At 37.6% G+C, this 17100-nt stretch overlaps 2 protein-coding genes and 1 long non-coding RNA gene across 3 annotated transcripts; 2 read left to right on the forward strand and 1 right to left on the reverse strand.

Moving 5' to 3' along the window:
• Positions 1–3125: 3125 nt before the first annotated feature.
• LOC143459319 (uncharacterized) lies at positions 3126–6204 on the reverse strand. Its single transcript, XM_076956413.1, has 4 exons — positions 5367–6204; positions 4229–4373; positions 3827–3933; positions 3126–3612 (listed from the first exon to the last, which is right to left on the reverse strand). Exons 1-4 carry the CDS (start codon positions 5616–5618, stop codon positions 3376–3378), a joined length of 741 nt encoding a protein of 246 aa, XP_076812528.1. The 5' UTR covers positions 5619–6204; the 3' UTR covers positions 3126–3375.
• A 1914-nt stretch (positions 6205–8118) lies between these two features.
• Positions 8119–8830, forward strand: LOC143461269 (uncharacterized). Its single transcript, XR_013118030.1, has 3 exons — positions 8119–8238; positions 8338–8463; positions 8694–8830. It is a non-coding gene; the product is annotated as an uncharacterized LOC143461269 (long non-coding RNA).
• A 5513-nt stretch (positions 8831–14343) lies between these two features.
• On the forward strand, positions 14344–16123 carry LOC143459526 (uncharacterized). Its single transcript, XM_076956729.1, has 4 exons — positions 14344–14997; positions 15069–15213; positions 15292–15398; positions 15553–16123. The coding sequence occupies exons 1-4, from the start codon at positions 14746–14748 to the stop codon at positions 15868–15870; spliced, it is 822 nt and encodes a 273-aa protein (XP_076812844.1). The 5' UTR covers positions 14344–14745; the 3' UTR covers positions 15871–16123.
• The last annotated feature ends 977 nt before the right edge of the window (positions 16124–17100 follow it).

Genomic DNA, 17100 nt, shown 5'->3' on the forward strand with positions numbered 1-17100 from the left:
TCTAATACAGTCGAATCCGCTTAATTCGGACACCGGATAACCCGGACAATCGCTTTATTCGGCCAAAATGCTCGGGAACGGAACAAAAGTAAAAATTGAACGTAAAAAAACTCCCGTTAATTCGGACAATTCTCCGCATAATTCGGACACAGGTTGGCAATTCCTATCGTTAGGCTATGACACAATAAACAGTACTTTGTTCGTTTTAGCACAAGATGCAATTGCATAATGAGTGATTATGGTGAAACGATGACGATCGATGCAGTAACAATCGACAATGAACTCATATAAAGCCGTGCGAGCTTCATAGTCGCTTTTACTTCGGTACAGTTGCGTCCATCTTGTAGAACAGACTGGTACAGAAAAGTTTAACAGAAAAAGTGAAATTGCTCACTAAAGTAAACGAAGGAAAAAACAAAGACGCTTCCTTGACAGTTCGACAGTTAGTTGCGTTGGTGGGGATATCAAAAAGTACTTTGTAAGATTGGCAGAAAAATGAGGCAAAACTGCGTGAACAACATGAGGAGGCTATGCTTCGTGGACGAGGTTTAAAGAGGAAGCGGCTTAGAATGGGCAAAGAAGCGAACGTTGAGTTGTTAGTTGAGTTGTTGAATCGTTAGGAAAACGACCTTCATTGTAACTACTGCTGACTCTAGTTTAGCATTGTCGGGAAACTAGATCATCATTTTTAACAAAAGTCAGTAAATTTATAAGTAATATTGTATTCAGGTTTGCCATTGTTGGTATTCGTGTTCGCCACAATTTTCCATAAAGGCGTTATTCGGCGAATCTATTCGGGTTTGGGTTCGTATCCTATCCCTAGTACTTACAATGAAGGTCGTTTTCCTAACAATTTTGCTTTTTCAATCGTTTTTTAAACACTATTTTTCGAAAGAAAGCGATTTGTTTATCGATTTCGTCATTTTACAAGCAAGACTTGACAACTTTTGGATGAAATTTTATTGTTTGGTTCTAATGCGAATAGATTCGGGATTCGTTCGTGTCGACCTTCATGATATTCGGGTTCGCACGAACTCGAGTAATCTTTTTCGCAGCACATCCCTAATCTATACCCACAAAACAATATATACAAACTTTTTGTACTTCAAGGTACAAAAAATAGCGGTGCAACCGAAATCTTCTGATAAGAGTGATGGTTTATTAAAAAGCAGCTTTTTGTCAACTTTGTTGTACCTGCGCGTTACCGCTCTCCCAATTTGAAACCAGGAAACTACATTTCGTGACGTCAAAATGTTCTGTGAAATACAATTCATGGAATAAATCAAACGAATGTCGTTTTTCCTGTCTCATGTAGGGTGGTAAACAGCAAATGTAAACCGAGGAACAGCTTCTTCAATTACTTCACCTTAAGTAAAATAAAGGTTGTCAGAAAGAACACCGGATAATTGTTAGTAAGTTGTTTTACACGTTAAGCAATTATTGATGAAAAATTATGGCAAAATTGCTACAGTACTACAGTATAGTAGTGCTCTGTGCTCTACATAGTTACGACGTCACAGTGTGAAATTATGTCTAATTTAAGTACAGTACAGTATTGCATGGTATCAGTGACTTGTTTAGTAAGTGGTAGACTAGAATACTAGCTTGCCTGACTAACGGTTTTTGTTTGGATATGACCTCGTGGTTAGGCGATTCGTTCCAGGTGATTGATATTTTCAGCATAAAGATGTCACTAATGGCAGTACGTGTACCAACAAAGTTCACGGCAAATATCTGCAGGCTACTGATTAGACTTGCGCCAACAGCCAAGACTGACGCCATTGAGCTGTAGCGTAGCATGTACACATTCACCAGTATAAATGCACCAACTGTAAGTTTGGTTATACCTAACTAACGCAAGATGTTGTTCTCGTTACGCATAAACTATATCTGTTTCTTGTCTCTTCTTGCTTTTAACGTCTTAACCAGCAAATATTGCCATATTGAAAAATGCCTTGTTGGATTTCGCGTTTAGGCCTACATACTCACAACTCTTTTTTAGTTTAAGGTCAATCTATTTTCGCAGTTTTGCCTTTCCCTATAGAAAGTCCACTTTTTTAATTAAAATAAACTAAGATACCTTCTTATGCCTACCTAAATCACCATTCCTATTTACCAACAATTTACTTACCCTTTGTTAAAACTTCGTTTATTTTCCGTTGTTGATGGATATTTGAACAGGCTAAAGCAGGGGTTCTTAACCTTTTTCTTTTCATTACCCACTTCCGCTACTTAATAAACCTATATTCCCCACATACTTTTAAAACTGACTGAAAAATCAAAATGAATCCTAGTGACCTGTGTGACATATCCCAAAGCACAATGGTATTTAACAAAAAGAACAATTTCAATGAGAAGAATAGCATTAAAGAACGTTTACGTAGTTTCAAACAACGTCAATGCGATTTTTGTTCTTGCTTTTCAGCGACGATCGAGTCAATGTCAGGCTCTATTTTTGAGATTGCACAACGCAAATCTGATTCCAGATTTAACATTGTGTTTCGTTACCCACTTGAAATCCTCAAATTCCCCACTAATGGGTAATTACCCACAGGTTAAGAACCCCTGGGCTAAAGGAAAAAGATCTAGCTACATATGATGCTATACAAAAGGATTTTGTACCAAAAACTTTGCAATTGCGCATTTGCTGCTGTTTCATTACCACAAAAGTATCCATAACAGAACAATTAAAAAGACAGATTTAACTGCAGTAAGCAAATTTGCTGTTTAATGAGTAGTCTACTCTTATAGGCCTAACCATGACAAATTTTACGTCATTGAATAAACTGTTTACGTCTCGTATGACGACTACGTGTTTCGTTAACCATACAAAAACAAAAACGCTCAAGCATACTGTTGGGACCCTCCCGATTCATTTTGCGCATAAGATACAAAAAAAGTAAACATTACCGTTTGCTTTTGTATGCTATAGTGAATGACTGAAAGTTAGGTCCTTACCCAACTCCAACAGAAATGGTATTCCATCTGGTACAACTGAAGTAATACAAGAAGAGTGAAGTCGCTGCCTTTGAATGCCATATACTCATATAGGCTTACCGCGTCACATACAGGATTACAGGCTCTAATTTTTCTTGAAAATGGGAATGTATTACGCTATTGAGACGTGAATTGAAGAAAGTCATGTTATCGTTGCTGGGGATACCCCCTGTAGGCCGTGTAAGACATAACTTATGGTCGTTTCTTTGAGAATTGTCTATTTGGAAAGCCCCCGTTTACGGTATTTTGCTCACAATGTATAAAATTGCTACAATAAAAGTTCCTATTGCTATTCGGTAAAATATGCTAACAATAATACATAACTTATAAAACTAAAAAAAAATTTACGTCACATAGTTTCCTGACGAAGAAGATGTTTTAAAATATTCTATAAAAGACAAAGGCAAATAAACCAGTTAATAAACCGAAGGCAACAAATAATTCTCTTTTCATTTGCATTGCAACGGGGTGCGTCATCATAACTTTATCAACAATAGCCCCGTCCGCATTTTCGTGTGGAAATGGTTTATCCGGAATATTTTTTCCGAGAAAATGGCAAAGTGGTTCCCAGCCTTCTTTGACGTTGTAAACTAAGAGCTTATCCTTCGGAGCATTCTAAATATATTACAGTTTTAAAACTTATTGGATTTCAGTACAACTACTGTGTATATGCCGCCTATGATCAAAACAATGCAGAAAAAGTGCATGATTAACCTAGTGTAGTGGCTTGCAAGGTTATTGTCATATTTTTCACTTTTGTCTTAGTTTTCAATGTCGCTAAATCGCAAACACGATAATTTAGATTAGCTTAAAAATTTCCTGTTCTTACTTGTAGACAGTAGGCTTGGTGTTGTCTGAAATTCCTTTTCATGAGCATTTCGTTAGCAGGCTTGATCGTGAACATACTTGTCTGGTAGCTTCCAGTGATTACGCAACCTGTTACAAGGAAGTTGCTCGGTGATCACTGTATAGCATCAACTATGCTTTGTCTGGCATGGCAACAAAATTCAAGTATCGGAAAACAACGATAGGTACAAAACAAGAAGCTGCTGGTAATAACTTGGTCTTGTAGAGTTGCATAACAGTTTTTTTTATATATAAAAATATGGATTGACTGTAACAACCATCGGCCTAACTTATTAAATTTGTTTATCTTGACAATGTAACTTATAATAATATAGTCAACGTCACCAAAGAAACGACATTTTATGCAAAAATGGCCATATTTTACCAAAGTCATGGTTAAAAGCAGCAAATCTTCTTCCAATGGGAGTGATGGTTTTAAATATCTGAAAGGCGAGCTTTTGGCGAATTTGTTCAATTTGCGCTTTCCAACTTTGAAACCAGGAGTCCTCATTTCGTGTTGTCAGTATGATCTATGAAAAATAAATCACATAAGTGTCACTCTTTTTCTTGAAAATTATGCATTAAAAGTTTAGTTTCAGTATAACATGAAGTGGCACTAGACCCAACGTTTGTAGGAAAGTTTTTCAAAAACACATGACGCTTTGTAACATAGGCTACAAGAAATATTCAGTCTTTTGAATAAGTCGTGAACTTGTTGAATAAATGGTTAGGCTAATACTGTTGTTATTCCTTCAGGGCCGTAACCAAGTCATCAAACTCGAGTCGCAAGTATTCAAGTATTAAGTATTCAAGTATTAAGTATTCAAGTATTCATTTACGGTTTAAGACTCAAGACAAGTCGTTTGAAGGAATTCATTTGACCTTGACGCGAGTCATTTGGCAAATAAAAGTTAGGTCAAGTGGATTGATATCTGAAGCCAATCCATACAGAAAGCAAAAAAAACTCTCTGTCAACAACGATTTTAATATGTTTGAAACTTTATTTTGTTTTACAGCCCCGAACGCGTTTGTAAGGCAAACAAAGTTCATTTCCAAGTTACACCTTAATGGTTTAGAGTTTGGACAATAGAAAAAAATTCGTTTTACCTTAATACTGAGATTTATAGTTATCAATTAAGACCGACTCAATTAAAGTTGAGTGTTTTCAAATATTGACTCGAGTCAAATCAACTGTATAAAGGTATGTTATAGGAAAGGACTTCAGTCAACTTTTTGCAACAATGTCTCGAGTCAATGCGACTGTGAATTTTTCATTGTCTGGCCAATTGTCCTACGATTGATGACAAGCGTATCAAACTTCACACTATTTGTTGTCCCATTGAATGTAGGCTACTTTCGTCTTGGTAAAATTGTCTAATCGTTTGCTCGAATCAGAACAACACTGTTAGATGCTACATTTTTTTAAACAAAAATGACAGAAAAAAAAAACAGTCTAAGAGCATTTATACATGTAAATGTCTGTACAATTGTAATAGCGAAGACTTATTTGTTTAACATCGTACCTTTGCGTCAGGAAAAGCTTGATGAATCTCTTCCCAGAAAATATAAGCTGGAACATCCACCACTGCGTCAACATTCTTGTACATCTGCTTGAAATCCTCCACGCATCCTCCGGACGAAAAGATTTTCCTCCATTCCTTTTCGTGATACCAGAAATGATCCATCCAATCGTAGACCTGGTAATCTAGTCCTTCTAACGCGCTCACCATTGACTTGGTGCCGGTCTTGGAAAATCCTGCCACAATTATCTTCATTCTTTGATTAATGTTTAGCTAAGTGATGTTGAAATGATCGAGTCCTATTTGTAAATTAATTGCTTTTGTAATTAATTGCTATTTAACCTTCGTTGCTCAGCACATTTCTCTGAATACATACAAACAGCGTATAGGTCACGTAAGGATACTGAGTTATCTGTTTACATTTCAAACTGGTAATATGATACACGCTATACCAGAACCCCTTTTGTGTCATAGCTATAGCGAGTCGTCTTTATTATCAAATTCGACGTTGTTTTGTCGTATTGTCCCGCGCATTTTGAAATTTATCACAAATATTTACCCTGCGTATGCTATTGGTTATCTATAATGTGACGTTTAAGTTTTACCTACTGGTAATGTTACAAAGAGAATGGAAGTCTGTGAAAGATTTTTAGTAGAAATAACAATTTCCTTTTACTTTGTTGTTTATTTAAATTTAAGTATAAATAAGCATAAACAGTGAATGTAATTCGCACCCAGTGAGGAGAATTAAAGTTATAAGCCGATATCAATGAACCGTCGAAAGTCGAAAAGTTTATTTAACGCTGAATGTCGTAAAAAGAATTTGTCACCTTATAGACTTATAGAGTACATGTCAATTTGTTCGTTGTGACTGGCGTTAGACACTGCAATCAGTGTATAGCCTAACCTGTATGGTTTTCTGTTTATCATTCATGGCTAATTTTCGTGGAAGCATGCAAATTAGTAACAGTAGGTTTGAAAACTGTTTTGACACAACATGCCTTGTTTTCTGATGTTTTACAGATTGAAGTCCCTTCTGTTTCTAGAATTTTCAGGCCTACGCATTGAAAGCTTCTGTAAACAGAATACTAAGGGGTAGAATATAGCCCGCGCTCATTCATTGAAAACAGTAACAACTTCCTTTACAAATGCATTGTTGTTTTTAGGATATAAGTCCCCCCTATTCATGAACAAAATCCGTATGTGCCTTAAATATATTAATAAACATTTTGATTGTTATTTTTCTTGTTTATAGTTGGAGGAATGTATTGTTACATCCCTGCTTGTGATAGCATACTAAATGCTTATATAGTGTATATTAAAACACAGCAAGCCTGTCAGTACATAGCTCGCTCGCACCAATACAATATAACACTTAAGTTAAACAGTAATACGAAGCTAACTCAGTGAGGTAAATTAATCAATGCTTGAAGCATACAAGCAGTAGGGGCTTTAAGATGAAACGGTCGTCTTGGGGCACCCCTATTTTTGGATATGCGCTCTAAAATACATATATTGTATACTAATAGTATGGTTAACTACTCGCACTTTTTCTGGACAAGAATCATTCACTAGTTTATGCTAATTAGCTATATGAACTGTATGTAGAATAGGGGAAGTTGTATAAATCAAACCTCCCCGTAAATTGGTTTCCTCCGGCTTCGAGATTACTTTCATATAGCTTGATGTTCAAAAGCTCACGTGCCAAGACGAAGACAAAATTGTGTTCTCTGCTGGAAAACTTCTGAGGTAATAGGCGCTTGATAGCAGCAAAGAAATGAAGGATATGAGATGTTGGTGGCCATAGAGCAAAAGGTAGGGAGGCATAAACTGAAAGAAATGCACAAACAAATCTCAAGTAGTTTGATTTTTGATATAAAATCAACATTTTACCCATTTTAGACCATGTAAATTCAAAGTTTGGAAAATATTTCGCAACAGCTGCACAGTTAACACCGTTATTATAAAGTTTAGCTGGAAAAATCAATAAGTTTATTATACGAGTATTGGATTTTGGCACATTGCGCGATGTAACAAATCATTCAAACCACTGCGATATTAAATTTTTTTTTGACGTCTTCAAGTTGAACTCTTTATATAAAAACTATACGCAAATTGCGAAATTCATGGTTTTGTACAGAATATATTCATCAATTGTATCACTAATATATCAATAAGTATTGATCGTAATCTCCAATCACATTGCATCCTTCAACAGTTTCCCACGTTCACTGGTAACAATCGCCTAAACGCCTAAGTATCTTTCTTGAGGTTCCATGTCAATTCAATCCCGGTAATACAAATTTTAAATACTTGATAGTTGATAACAGAATATACTATAGTAAATAGTCGCTAAAATCGAACAGAATAAGTTGCTTTTTATGAATTGTTGTTAAATCAGTAATTTGAAAGCAACTCTTGTCTTAACCGGGTATAAACATTAATAAAAATACCTATGAAATTTTTTAATGGTACAATATACACATTTTACAAAACAATATTCAACGTAAGGTAGCTCAGTAAATTTGTGAACGACTGACTGCTCTACCAGCGGATAATGAATTATTTTAAAGTGGTTTTTTCAATGTTTTTTTTATTTTTCTGTGAGTCATCTCAATTACAAAACAACCGCCAAAATGCGAACAGCAAAACGTGCTCATTTTCGTTTATCGAATGCGTTCTTTGCACACGATTATTTGGTATTATTTGCTTACATCGGTCTATTTGAGCAATATGGAACCACCAATTAAGAAATCAAGGAAGTCTTACGATCAAGTAACGCTAAATGCAGCTATTAAAGATGGCGAAAGGTCCATTCGAAGGGCCTCAGTGGCATTCAATATTCCAAAAATCACGTTAATTGATCGGGTTTTAGGTAAGGTATCAGTCAATAGCTTATGGTAGCTTATGTAAAGACGTCAATCAACGTAAGCTGCTTTACATGGGTGTATTTCTATTTTATTGTTCGGCGTAGCTTGTACAAAAGCGCTGAACATGAGCATCGCATACATATCATCAGAGGTGGGCAGTCGGTGCAAAATGTCATCTGCAACTCTCCACTAAACTTCCACAAAAATTCTTTTAAGAAAACGACCTCCAGGTATGCCTAAACGTACTGCGAAGGAAGATGAATTAATTGTATTTTCAAACAATATGGCCAGCAGAGGTTATGGTCTATCAAAGAGACAGGTGTAGTTTTATTGTTATGAAGTTTATCTTAAACATTACAAACACATTCATTAAATATGTTACAAGTATAATTATAAACAAACAATTAATGTACAATGCAAGTTTTATAAAGGCTAATCAAGCAACATTTTGTGCTTTGAGGTTTTACAAGCTGTAAAAAGGTTGTTGGACTTCAGTGGTCGAACTGAGGATTATTTTATAGACAATCTGCCCAGTGATTCCTTGTGGGAGGGATTTCCCATTCGACATCCTGCGCTTAAATTAAAATTAACAGAGAAGCTGGAAATGGCTAGACTAGAGCAATATCGTGCTCCGAAGTAAAGGTAAGACGTTGGTCTTCCTCAATAGAAAGCCATGTTGGAAGAATACCAGACACGATTTTTAAATCTGACGAATCTGGATTCCCACTCCAGACAAATTCCTCTGAAGGGTTCGTGGAAAAGCAATACCGAAAAGCAAGTGATAGCAAAACGCATTTAGCAACACAAAACAAGGCATTGATTTGCCTATTCAAGGGTTCTGCTGTTTTTGCCACCGACAGTAGTTGAATGACAAAAGAGGCTTTTTATTACTGGATCGAGAGTGTTTATATTTTATGTTTTTTTATACCACCTGCCGCGGAACTACGCTCGGTCGTCTTCCTGTTAGACTACCATTCGTTTCATAAAGATTACTGCTTTGCAGTGATCATGAAGTCGTGTTACTTTCCCTTCCACTGCATACGTTAATGTCATGCCACCGTTGGATAAATGCTTCTTCGGCCCTTTTAAATCCAAATAGAAGATCGCATGCAATGAATTTATTCATGTCAACCAACCACCCGATTTACAAGTTTATGTTACTAAGCAAAAATGCAAGAAGCTGCCATATTTGGCGCTTCCATTAATACAACTGGCACATTGCCAAGTACGAAAGCTGTTAACGACCAAGATTGCTCTCCCAATCTGTCACATATCACACATCCAACAGCTATCAATGATCTTCCATCGACGTCCATTAATGTGGATAATCATTTTTTCTTCAGTCTCCTCCAATCTGAACAACTGGATGATCTTGATTTGTTTCTCAACGATAATAATCACTTCCAATCGAGTCTCCACTCTCCACTGACATCAATCAACAAAATCATCTCCATTACTGACACCTTCATTGACACGAGTTCCAAACCTGTTTCCACGATAGCTGCTGGCTCATCTCAATCGGGTATATGGTCCCCGGTGTCACAGGCTTTGAGCAAGCTTTCTCCTGTGAGATCAAAAGGTTATTGTATTAGAAGCGGTTGAAAGCACTACATAACAAGAAATTTGAAGAAAAATGTCAAGCGGGTGACGAGGTTGGCTTTGTGTGAAGAAAGGAACAGTAGAAGACGAGAAATAGTGAGGGATAATAATATATTATAATATAAGAGAGTACTACCAGGAACAAGGATCTTCAAAAATGGCCGATCGGGAGCTGTTAAAACTGCCTTGCGCTAAAATGAATACAAAGTCTACACTATAAAGAACGGTTGAAAAATTACTAGCAAAATGTAAGTATTAATGTTTGTTGCATGGAATTGTAGCATGGGTTACAAGTTGTTCATTGCAAAAGTACATGTATTTTTGTTATTTTACTTTTGCTGTCGAAGGTGGTAAAGTTATTTTTTTGCACATAATTTGCGCTATTTCAAAAGAAAAATTTCACAACAAAACGAAAAAGCTAATCGAAATTAGCTTTAAAGCTCCACTGACTTCAAGCAGTCGAAATGTTTGTTCAGCTGGTTGCAGACTAAAATGACGGCAGTTATCCACTCAAGAGACATTTAGGTCACGTGACTTCTCCTCGTGCTTAGGCTAAGTGTTGTTGATTAACCTGCTGATGTGGTAGGTTACTTTGGCAATAAAGACTAATGCGAAAAAGTTCATTGTGGCTTTAAGTGCACCAATGCTAATTTGTACTCCAGCGATCCCTTGTTGCACCTGAATGTAGCCTAGAACAAACTGGAGAGTTTTGCGCAAGCGCACTTAATATTGTTTTCCATGAGCTACAGTAGTGCACTTAGTGGATTGGACACCGAGCTTACTCATATGCAATTTTCAACTCATTTACCGTAGTTGTAAGTGTTTCCGATGCACGAACACACATAGGCCTAGTTAATCAACTGCATGCCAGTATATGATTCCAATTCCAACCCATTCCAATCTCCTGAAAAAGGGCTATTTATGTCAGTGCAATAGCAAAGAGAATGATGTTCCGAATTAGGCTAATGGCAACAGTAGTATAGAAACTGGCATGTTTTATCGAGCAATTTCCACTCTTTTAGACGGGAAGAAATTATCTCTGCTTTCGCTATTGTAAGACCCAAGTCTCTAGTTAAATCATCGAATTCATTTTGGTTTGGAAAGTGAGGAGTTTTGCTTGAACACGGTACATCAACTTCAAAGTCAGCATAATCATCTTCTGATAAACTGGACGATATTGTAGAATTCAATTGAGGTGGAAGATTAGGAATGGACAGTTCTGGACCATGGTGTACTGGTGCAATAGATTGTATATGAATAGTTAAATAAAAAATTCTCCTGTCTCTTGGTGAATAGCGGGTTCTCTGCAGATTCGGGGTATGGCAAATGGCATGTTTTTGCGACTTCCTCGCATCAATCCTTCTAATGTGCATTTGAAACTTCCACAGCGCAGCCCGTCCTCAGGCAAACTGTATAATCTAAGTTTTTGAGAATCAATTAGCGAAGAAACAGGCTTGCAACCATGAGTAGATTAGTTACGCACTTTTAAACCTTATTTGTCCATTTTCAAATAAAGGGATTGAAAGTACTGGTTAGAGTAGATTTTTTTCCAGGTTGTTTAAGTGGCAAGATATTTTCGTCCAACTGGTTCTTAGCGTTTTGGGCGATGGATTTTAATGATTTCAATGAGGTAATTCTAAAGGAAAAAATGGAAACTATGTTTGTAGTTTTAATTTTACTGCGGTTTGAATGCGAAGCTTGCGACATGAAATGCGTAAGCGTTGTATCTGCAGCACGTATGAGTAACGCTATTCTACTTTGCTTTAAGTGCAAGGCAAAATTACATGTGTAACACGCCGCAGACCACGCCAACATTTACATCATATGCTACACTGACCGCGAAACGTGACCTTACGTGGAACAAAAGCAATGTGTCATATTCAAAGCACTGTAAAATAAAAAGTAGGCAACCGTTTTTCAATAGAATTTCCTTACTGTGTAAAGAAATTCATACGCTACCCACATGAGCAAAATCTTCGTTGGCCCGTGCCCAGAATGCTTGCAGTTTAACCCTATTTACACTAGGTGTGGCTTCTCCTGCACACAGTCACAGCCAGACGTGGCGTACAGTGCTGTAGAAATTTGTTGACTTTTCATAAAAAATGTTCAGCTATCTGTCCATGTTTGATTTTGTAATTTTTCAAATAATGTCGTATTATCATGATTATGCTCTCTCTCCCGCATCGAGGCGTATCGTTTTCGTTTACTCATTCACGTACTACTAACTGTTCTCTACTCGCGGTCAGATGGTTTTCCGCCCAGCGGGAGCGCGGCGTGACAACAAATACATCACTTGCAGAAATATTCAATTTACACTAAATGCACTTTAACCTGTAAAAATCTGATCAGTTTCGGCCACACCTAGTAAAAATAGTAGTCGCGCACCCGGTTTGGATAGGGTTAACCCTATTTTCACTAGGTGTGGCTTCTCCTGCACAGTCACAGAAAAACGTGGCGTACGGTTGCATTGTTTGCTGTAGAAACTTGAAATTTGGTGTACTTTTCCTAAAAAATGTTCAGCTATCTGTCCATGTTTGTTTTATAAAGTTGGAGTTTGTAATTTTTGAGATATTTTCATAATTTTTCTCTCTCCGCATTGAAGCGAATCGTTTTCGTTCATCATTTACGCACCACTAACTCGACTAACTATTCTCTTGTCTTCTCTTCTCGCAGTCAGCTGGTTTTCCCCACAGCGGGGCGCGGCGTAACACGAAAAATTTCTAGAAATGTATCACTTGTGGAAATACTTAATTTACACTAAATTCACTTTCTTTTGCTTTACAATTATGATGTATACAGGAAGCCAGATGTTTTTGCTATTAACCTGTAAAAATCCGATCAGTTCACGACGTATAGTTTTCGAGTAATTAACGATTGAAAATGTGTGTGCAGTGTCGGCCACACCTATTGAAAATGGCAAAGTCGCGAGCCCGGTATGGATAGGGTTAAATAATAAGAATCAAAGTCGGTCGACAATCTTGCCACCGTAAACAAGGTAGCGGCCGTAACTGCTGAAGATTTTCGACAAAGTTTTACATTGTGCTTGAGCAATGAAACCGCAACGTACAGCAGAATTTAAGTACATGTCCAATCACAAAGAACTATTTCGCTCTCAGATCGAAAACGTACATATATATAGGTAAGGGTGTGGCTAACCTAATAAAAGCTTTAGTGTGGACCAGGGTTGTAATGACTCGAACCAGAGATCGTAAATCACGCAAGTCACGTCATGATAATTGTGATGGTAAGAAAGACAACTGTAGTTACAGATGAAACCGACTCGACTTGAGTCACAAAAAATCGCTGGGTCACCAACCCTGGTATGGCCTACTGTATTTTCGCAGTTAATGATTAACTATTTTTTAAGGTTGCATGTTTTCCTTGCAGACTATTACCCAATTCGTAATGACCCCAGCCCACTCTGTTTGAGCACAGGCTTATTGCCCTGTCCTACGAGCACTGTCTCAGCCTAGCTTATTGCATCTTTAAAACGACCCCAGCCTAGAAAAGGTCCTGTTGCAGTAGCATTTAGTGAAGTTAAACAATATCAGTCCAGTATAGCGGTTCTCTACCAGCAGTATATTAACTGATTGTTACGAACCAGCAGAAAGCCAGGGCTTGTTGCGCAGATTTGTATGATTTCGGGCTGCAGCTCAAACCACTAGCTATTTTCCTTCTGCGGAGTCGAAGAAAAACGGAAAACTTTCGAGGACGACCCGAAGTACTCCCAGTTGTATGGGAGGTATTGGCGCTACTGATGTAGGCTAATGCTCTCGGACAACGCAATAGTGTATGTGAAGTTTCTACAGTACACTTTGAGAATATACCAGGGGTTCTTAACTTGGGGTCCGAGAAGATGCATTAAGGGGTCCATGAAACGAAATACAATTACAGTCGACTCCGCTTAATTCGGACACTTTGGTTCCGCTCACTTTTGGCCGAATTAAGCGGAGAAACGGCTTTGTCCGAATTAAGTGGAAAATCAATTGTTCGTTTCATGGTCATGCATAAAGGCAAAAAACGCATTTAAAATACTGTAGTGTTGCGTAATAAATGAATTGCAGCTGCGCTATACTGCAGTAACTGGCACTGATCGCATAAAACGTCTTCGTTTACTTTAGTGAGCAATTTCACTTTTTGTGCTAAACTTTTCTGTACAATTTTGTCCTACAAGATGGACGCAATTGTACCGAAGTAAAAGCGACTATGAAGCTGGCACGGCGTTATATGAGTTCATTGTCGATTGTTACTGCATCGATCGTCATTGTTTCACCATAATCACTCATAATGCAATTGAATCTTGTCTTAAAACGAACGAAGTACTGTTTATTGTGTCATAACCTAACGATGGAATTGCGAACCTGTGTCCGAATTAAGCGGAGAATTGTCCGAATTAACAGGAGTTTTTTACGTTCAATTTTTACTTTTGTTCCGTTCCCGAGCATTTTGGCCGAATAAAGCGGTTGTCCGGGTTATCCGGTGTCCGAATTAAGTGGATTCGACTGTATTCCGAAAATCCACGTATTTTCGTCTGTCCACGATTCCACTTCATCAGGCCACAACCGCAGCCAAACATGCACCTCGAATAGATTGAGCAATTGCGAAACCGCCTTTGTGATGCAATAATACATTGCAAGTCTGGCATTGTAGTATTCGACATTTGCAATGTGTTTCTTGCAAAGGGATCCATAGCTTTTCAAAGAATGTTTTAGGGGTTCGTGATCCAAAAAAGGTTAAGAAACACTGGAATATGCTCTTCGACCCATCAGCTGCGAAAGTAGGCTAGTGTTTGATCAGGGCAAACAGCGCATTATGGAACTCGGTTCACACTGAAAAGCCTAACGTTGTTCATAGAAAGCTGTCCCAAAGTACTTGGACTTTTTGCATTGGTCTAAGGAAAATATAACGGCACAATGAAAGTTATAGTTGCTGGAATGTTTAAAACCGGTACCAAGTCGATGGTAGCAGCCCTAAAAGAACTAGATTATGACGTTTATGACTATTTGGATCATTTCTGGTATCATGGCAATGAGTGGATCAAGATCCTTACCCATGGTGGTAGTCAGTATGATTTCAAAAGAATGTACGAAGATGTGGATGCAATAGCTGACTCGCCTGTTTATTTATTTTGGGAGGAAATAAGCCAAGTTTTTCCCGACTGCAAAGTACAGAACAAGTTAATGTCAAACATAAATAGATCTTTTATAAAACTGAAAAGAAATCATTTTATGTTTAGATAATCTTGACCGTCCGTGACGAAGAAAGTTGGTACCAAAGCTTACTTGCTCAAATTTTTGAAATTAACAACAACAAAACGTTTCTCTGGTTGCAAACTCTGTCACCTACCGGGAGGAGGTTTTTTCGGTTTTCTCAATTATTGTGCAAGTCTTTTGTTATAGTACTACGTTTCCCTTTATGTACCAATAAACGTTTACAATTTGTTTTTTATTTTCCTGTAGACTCCAACTGTTGCGGTTATATTGTACGGCATCCTTTTGATCTAAGGGTGCGTTCGAAAATGGGCGATCAACGGTTCTACAGACAACATCAAACATACTGCTTGCAGGTGATATTAATGTAGAAGTGATGACGGTATCTTAAGTACTGCAAAGAACATACAATCTTGCGTGCGCTGGCAATGACTAAGCAAAGAAAGTTAATCATTAATTTCAAAATAAACACTTTTCAAAGTCTTTTCCATCTATGCGTAATTATTTTAGAATGCCCCGAAAGACAGATTATTGGTATACAACGTTAATGAAGGATGGGGACCTCTTTGCAAGTTCCTCGGAAAAGAAATCCTAAACAAAGAGTTTCCTCATGAAAACAAAGGAGCAACAATCATTGGCAAATTGATGAAAACTCACCCGGCAACTTTACGGATGCAACGCGAGATGCTCTTTATTTTGTCAGCTTTAGCCAGCCTGGGAGCGTTCGGCACCTTCAAGTTATATAAATCTGGGCATTGGAGATTATGTTTGCATGGGATATTCATGCTTAAGAACATCTTCAAAGAACTATTTTCTTTCGGTGTTTAACGTGAATAATGCAATATGCGTGCTTGTCTGTCACGCATCATTAATTTTTTTCAGGTTTTACCAATTTGTTTACGTTAAACTAGTTATACGTGTAAATTTTTTTGCAACAGCGCATAATTGGGTTTTGGTTTCGTATGTTGTAAGAATGGTTAGCAACATTCTGCGAGGCCTTGACCTTTTCGTTTCACGTAACTCGCTTCCAATCAAACCTCGTTTTGTATAGATTCATTGTGAAGAAAATCGTACAATCATATTCTACATAAATCTTTATTCATTACACTTGTTACAGGTGTAGTGCCATGAGCAGCAGTTCAAGATTCATGTGCCATCCTTTACAGTTGCTGCACTGTACCCAAACTTCCCTTAGGGCGGAATTGGCTTAATAGTCAGTGCAAACTGCACAAAACCACTCTTGTTTATTGGAGTTGGCTTCTTTTCCAAGCAGGGGTGTCCAAACTTTTTCACTGAAGGCCATGCACTAATACGTTAATCGAGTGGGCGGCCAACTAACTAAGTGTGAAAAAGCTCAAGTTCAATTTGATTCTAGTATCCTCCTACTCAATCAATTGAAAAATGAGTAAATTATTTCTTCATTTGACTCGAATCTTGTGTCGCGTGTACTACATAATTAAAAACTTAATGGTATTTAATCCTAAACACTATCGATAAAAGCTGTTGTAGATTCTGGTTCTCAACAGATTTAACAGTGACGTTGTTATGTACGTGAACCTAATAAGACTCATCGACGGAAATTTGGTCGTTTCCAAACTTCGGTAAAAGTCAGAGAGAGTAAGAAGCTGGTGGCTATTTTTCAAAAAGTTCCAACTGCGGGCCCTCTTCGACTTTTCGTGCGTCCACCTAAAAGGGTTTAATTCTTGTTCACTGTTTGAGAAATCTTTTTGTTTTGAGGGATGTGATGATTGACACGTAGCTAGCTGCTTATTTTAGACGACTTGTGTCCGGAGAAGCACGTTTCATTTTCATTCACGACAAGGTGGGAAAGTGATAGATGTTGCATTTGCGTAGCTGCGTCTCAAAACAAAAAAACGCCCATTTGTGTATTACTCGTGTGAAGTATTATACAACAAACCCATCTGTCATAATGACCGCGTATGCTGGCGGTAATTGTTAGAATATGAACGAGGACGATTGATGACTTGTTTTGCTTCTGCTTCGATGATGAGAGTTCTCGATCATTTCTCAAACGTCGTGACTATGCTGTTAGTTGCT

This window comes from Clavelina lepadiformis, chromosome 5 (genome assembly GCF_947623445.1).
Source record: "Clavelina lepadiformis chromosome 5, kaClaLepa1.1, whole genome shotgun sequence".
In the NCBI taxonomy this organism is placed as follows: Eukaryota; Metazoa; Chordata; class Ascidiacea; order Aplousobranchia; family Clavelinidae; genus Clavelina; species Clavelina lepadiformis.